The 6000-nt window shown below is 41.8% G+C and overlaps 1 protein-coding gene across 1 annotated transcript in view; it reads left to right on the top strand.

The window, feature by feature from the left end:
• The window catches only part of PARN (poly(A)-specific ribonuclease), a 190185-nt gene that overhangs the window by 19343 nt on the left and 164842 nt on the right, over positions 1–6000 (top strand). Inside the window, exons 9-11 of the mRNA XM_006146547.3 lie at positions 851–889; positions 1973–2015; positions 3731–3811. Of these exons, the coding sequence (XP_006146609.1) occupies positions 851–889; positions 1973–2015; positions 3731–3811 (163 nt within the window). The remainder of the gene's footprint in view (positions 1–850; positions 890–1972; positions 2016–3730; positions 3812–6000) is intronic.

Below are 6000 nucleotides of genomic sequence, written 5' to 3'. Positions count from 1 at the left end.
CCCGAGAGGAGAATGGAGGAGAAGGGATTGCGGCGTGACCATCCCCTCTGGGGGGTGATTTCTCGCTTTCTGTCTCTATGTCTCTCTGTCTGTCTGGCGAGCGCACGCGCCCTACAGTGAAAATCTTTCCAAAAAAAAAACAAAAAAATAAAACAAAATTACTTTAGGGACTAGCAGATAGCATAATGGCTAATGTCACTGGATTCCTATGTAGTTGACCACAGTTCGAGTCCTGGACCTGGTAGCTTAAAACTCATGCTGGGCATGTGTGTGTGTTTGCCCAAAATCCTGAGAGGAGAATGGAGGAGAAGGGATTGGTGGCATGGCCAAACCTCCTGGGGGGATGATTTCTTGCTTTCTGTCTCTCTGTTTTTCTCTGTCTCAACGTTGAGTGCACATGCCTTATAGCAAACATTTCTCTTAAAAAAAAAAAAAAGAAAGTTGTTGAAAAAATTTTATTTTTTATTATTATTTTTTAATTCAACCAGGGAGAATTGTGTAATATATATTTAAAGTTTCAGTGATTTAACAGTCTTTGCAACTTTTCATGATTTTTATGAGCACAGACTTTCAAGAAAATACTTGAAAATAAATTATATTGCTTTTTGTCCATTAATCAGCAAATAAAACATGGCCTTAACAAAATAAACAAAACAAAACAAAACAAAATTTGACCAGAGAGAGACAAAGAGAAAGAGGGAAAGTGAGAAAGGAAGCCACCAGGTCTGGGACTTGAAATGTGGTTGTCCATGTGGGAGTCCAGTGCCTTAACCACTCTACCTACCAGTCTCCCTAGTGTTTATCTTTAATGAGTCCAAATTTTTACCTTTTTGTTTCTTTGTTTTTATAGGTTTCAAAGAAAACTAATTTATCAGACTCTGAGCTGGAAGTAAGTGTTTATATCCTATGCAAGAACTCTGGGGGCCAGGATTTCAAACTAATATTATCTCTTAGGTTTCATTTCTTTTTTGAAAATTCTGCAGTTCTTAGTGATTTGACCAAATTCCCCCTACTTTTTTAGTTGAATACTTACTTTATCTCCTTTGTTATCACTTTTTAACAGGTGCTTTGAAGTTTTTCAAGGTTTGATTGTCACATTGGTTTCATTCATTAAGCTTTGAATATATATTGTTTTTTCCCTTAAAGGTATACAATAAAGATTTGGTTTTAAGATCTAGAAAATACTCAGATGAGTGCTTTTTCTACAGTAGGGCTCTTAACTTGAAGTTAGACTGTGGATGGGTTTTAAGAGGTCTATGAGTCTCCTGAAATAACATCCAAAATTTCATGTTTGTTTTTTTCTCTGGAGATGTTTCCCTTGACTTTCTTGCATTTACAAGTGGATCTATAACTCAAAAATTGAGCATTGGCATTAAGTAGCTGGACATTTCTATTTGACTTTGAGGACCTTGTTCTTGTATTAGAATCTGCCAGTGATGTGTGCTGGGAATACCCTTCGTACAGAACAGGAAAGGGCCATGGTTTAGTTTGCCCAGGCTCCTTTCCTGTCATGTTTCCTTGCAACTCTGTGTGCATAACAGATTCCTCTCCTTCTCAGCTCATGCTTACCTTGCCAAACTACAACACAGTTGGCCATTGCAACTTTGTCTTTGCACATCCCATACAATCTACAACGAATGTCAACAATTTGGGTAGCAAATTATTATACTTGTAAGCAAAGTTTGTTGGTGGTAATGAGTTCACTGTTTTACAAGATGCAAGACATTTTAGAAAATGCCTGAGTGCTACAATAATTAATTTTAAGTCAGATATGTTTCCTACCTATTTAAGAGTGGTATCAAGGAAACATTTATCAGCTGAAATGTTAAAGAATAGGCTTTCTGTACGATCTTTGTTGTAACGATAGTTAATTCATATTTCGTTTATAGCTGGTTAGTTGCTTTTAAAACACTTTGGATTTTAGCTGTCATTGACTCATCTACTGATAACATATTTTGCTTCTTTTCTTTAGGTATCCCAAAGGCATTCATGTTGAGACTCTAGAAACTGAAAAGGTAACCCCAAGAATTATCCAGGGCCAACATTAAACAGATGCAGTGAGAGATACACAGATGTGTTAAAAGTCATAATTTAAATCTTGACTCTACTTCCTCTGTGCTGGGTGTCATTGGGCGAGTCATTTAACTTCTCTAAGCCTCATTTTCCTCATTTGTACATTGGGACTGAGCATGCTGCTGATCTCTTACAGCTTTTTCATAGTATTTCAGTGTATAAACCAGAAGTGAACATGTACTATAAAGCTGCAAGTATACAACGCTAGCTTATGTTCTTACTATGGCAGAAGGCTATAATGGTGTGCATGACAAAAATGGCTTGAGCCAGCCCTGAAGTGTACAGTTAAGTGCTGTGCAGAGGGAGCTTGATTCCACCTGGCTGGCCCCATTTTGAATCTCAGCCTGAGTAGCTTGAAGGACACAGGGTGTGTGCCTGCGTGTGCCTAAGATCCTGATGGGATGGAGGAGGCAGGATCATTTGGGGTTACTTTCGTCCCCCCTCCCCCACCTCATGTGTGCAAGTGCCCTGTGGCATTCAAGAAAAATTTCTTGCCCAGCTGTGCAGTTGGAGTCCCTGACCTTGCTGGTTGGAAAGCATGCTGGGTTGGGTGCATGTGTGAGTGTGCCCAGAATCCTAAGAGGAAGATGGAGGAGAAGGGACTGTGGGTTAACCATCCCCTGGGCAGTGATTTCTCACTTTCCCTCTTAAAAAACAAAAATTTTTTAATGGCTTTATGTCATGTAGGCAGGTGAAATGATATTTTAGAATCTGAATCATAAGCATAAGCATAGCTGTTGTCGTGTATTCCCAAAGTACACTGGTCAAACCATGACTGGGTGATGGGGTGGCTGGTGGTAGGTTTTTTCTGCAGAAGTTTAGACATTTACAATGTAGTTGTTGCTTCTAAATCAAATAAAGGTTAAATAAATTAAAGACAATCTTGCTAGAAGGTAAGTCTCAAACTTTGACATAGAAAGTTTTGTGGCACGTTTCATAGATACATGCAATATGTAAGAAAGATAGCACTAGTTTCTGGCACGCTACCTGAAAATTCAGGAATTTTTTTCTTATGTTCATAAAATATGATATAGAAATTTTACTTTAAAACTGTTTAGAAATTCATGTTTAAAATACGGTGTTCTTAGTTCATCATAGAAAATATGTTGCTCTCATAGATCGTTGGGACTTTTAACTGACATCTGTGGGTCAAATTAATAAATCCTGAGAAAATGTCATGGAAACACAGAGGCAACATTTTGGTTTGTAGTGTGCCAACTTTTTTTTTTTTTTTTTTACTTTCTTTTTTTTGGGAGAAGTTTTGCTATAGGGCATGTGCGCTCGCCAGAAAGAGAGAGACAGAGAGACAAAAAGTGAGAGATCACCCCCCCACGGGAGATGGCCACGCTGCAATCTCTTCTCCTCCATTCTCCTCTCGGGATCTTGGGCACACATGACACGCGCCTGGCGGGAGTTTGAATCACCGGGTCCAGTACTCAAACCATGGTCAACTACATGGGAGTCCAGCGACATAGCCATTACACCAACTGCTGGTCCCAGCGACAACTTTTTGTGGTATTTCAGAATACTTTCTGTTGTGTGTGGCTTATGGAAGACTTCAGTAATAAAAATGATACCTTCTAATGGTAGTTAACAGTCTGAATTTTGGGGGTCAAGTTGCTTCTAGCAAATTGTGTATGTGCTTCATGTCTTTTAGAAGGAGCGATACATAGTTGTCAGCAAGGTAGATGAAGAAGAACGCCAAAGAAGAGAGCAACAGAAACACGCAAAAGAACAGGTGACTGGGCCATGTTAATTTCCTTTGGGCAAGACATGAAATTCATCATCGGTACTGATGTATTCCTTCCTGTGTATTTCTGGATCATTTGTTGGGTTCAGTTTTATGAATTGTTTTCTGCTGCAGGGAATTGATTTGGTAAAAAACATAGGCTAGAGTAAGGGGAGGTAGAGTTTAAGCATTAGACATGGTTGGCAGAGTGAGTCTGGTCGTGTGGCTGACCAGTCTCTGCTTAGGTGAGGCGTCCTGAAGAAGGTATTCTTGTTTATCATTCAGCTGAGGCGTCACTGAGCCCCACTGCCCACGAACTAGTGCTGTCATGTCAAACTTCATGTGTGGTTACTAGTTTTCCTAAATCTAAGTTCAGAACCTGTGATCCCACAGGTTAGGATGGCCTGGTAGCATTTGCAGTGATAGAACATCACCCTGGTTGTGCTGCGAAGGAAGGGTTTGAGTGAGTAAGACTGGAGGCAGGGAGACCAGTGAGATGTGGAGTAACTTAGCTGAGTACTGTTGGCCGCCTGGGGTAGGATAGTTTGTAGCAGCGTAGATGGAATCTGGAGATGTTTGGAAGGTGAGATCAGTGGAATTTGTGATCACATGTAAATGGAAGAGGAAGGATGAAGAAGGAAGATACATGTTCAGGCCAGCCATTTGAGACAGGTTCACTTAGATGGGGTGGCCTGGAGTGACACTGATAGGACACAGGTGAGGGAACTGGGAGGCGGTGTGTGTGTGGGTAGATGTCTGGCACATGCATATATGAGACAGAGCAACTTTTGAGTGGCTGAGCCAATAGAGATACAGTGAACCACGTTCAGATTTAGACAGGTTAGTACCTATACAGAAAAAGGAAGATCAGCAGGAGGTGCCAGCTGCCTGTGGTCCTTATCCCACACACCTAAAAGGACAACACTGATACAGAAGGTGCCAGATGACTGCAGCAGGAGTTGTGGAATACCCTGTTACTGAGGAACCAATTCTACACTGTAGTTCTGTGCTTTCATATGCTGTAGCTCCCTTCTCTGCGGGCCGGGAAGAAAGCTCTACACCTTCCCAGAACCCAGAAGAGGCGGTAAGGAACTGCCTCATGACAGCCTCCCAGGGTCGACAGGGAGGTGGGTGGGAGGTGGTCTCGTTGCAGCTCCTTGCAAGCCTCTGCTTCCCATCCTCTCTCCCTGAGGCAATCCGCCACCGTGCAGATCAGTTCGTGGCCAAGACACAGATTACCCTTTACCTGTGCGGCCTGTTAGGACTTATGCAAGGTCAGGAGGACACATCGTGGTTTGACATGATGAAGTTTTAGAAGTGTCTTTGAAACAGCCAAGAGCAATGACCTGTCAGTAGATTTCCAGTCTTATGAGCAGTAAAGAGGCGAGGGTTAGACATGGTTGTCGCTGGCATAGAGACCCAGACGGGGTCACAACATAATAGAGTGTGTGAGGAATGAGAAGAGGGCCTGGGGTAGAATCCTAAGGGCTGCTGGTATTGAAATGATAGAAGGAAAAAATGCACCAGGAGATTATGGTGACGTGCAGCCAGGGGAAGTGTTTGAGGCGGGGCAGTCAGCAGTATCAGGCACTCTTGAGGGTGGGAGTGAGGACTAAGACACAGCCATTGGATTTAACTTTGGGAATAGGTTTTTTTTTTTTTTTTTAATGTGCTTTAAACTTTATTTTAAATTGAAAAATATATGGGTAGTTTACCATTTTAACTGTTTTTGTGTCCCAGTGGCATCAAATACATTCACATTATTGTGCAATTCTCACCACCATCCACCCTCAGAATTCTTCTCATCCTGCAAAACTGAAGCTGTACTGGTTAAACAACCGCCTCATCTCCCCTCGCTCCACACACACTGGCCCAGTCCTGGCAACCACCGTTCCACTTCCTGTCATAAGAGTTTGACTACTCTGAATACTCATCTAAGTGGGACCACATTGGACTTGTCCTTTGCTCTTAGCGCAGTACCCCAAGGTTTATCCACGTTGTAGTATGTGTTGGAATCTCCCTTGTAAGGCTCAGTAATGCTCCATTGTCCATTGTATAGCTATGCCACATTTTGTTTATCCATATTGGCTGACATTGGGTTACTTTTGGCTGTTGTGAGTAATGGTGCTGTGAACATAGCTGTGCAGATACCTGTTTGAGTCCCTGCTTTCAGTTCTTTTGGGTGTATACCCAGAAGT

The sequence above is a fragment of the Tupaia chinensis genome, unplaced genomic scaffold, assembly GCF_000334495.1.
Source record: "Tupaia chinensis unplaced genomic scaffold, TupChi_1.0 Scaffold000182_1, whole genome shotgun sequence".
NCBI classification, from domain to species: domain Eukaryota; kingdom Metazoa; phylum Chordata; class Mammalia; order Scandentia; family Tupaiidae; genus Tupaia; species Tupaia belangeri.
This window is presented reverse-complemented; position numbering and strand designations above follow the sequence as displayed.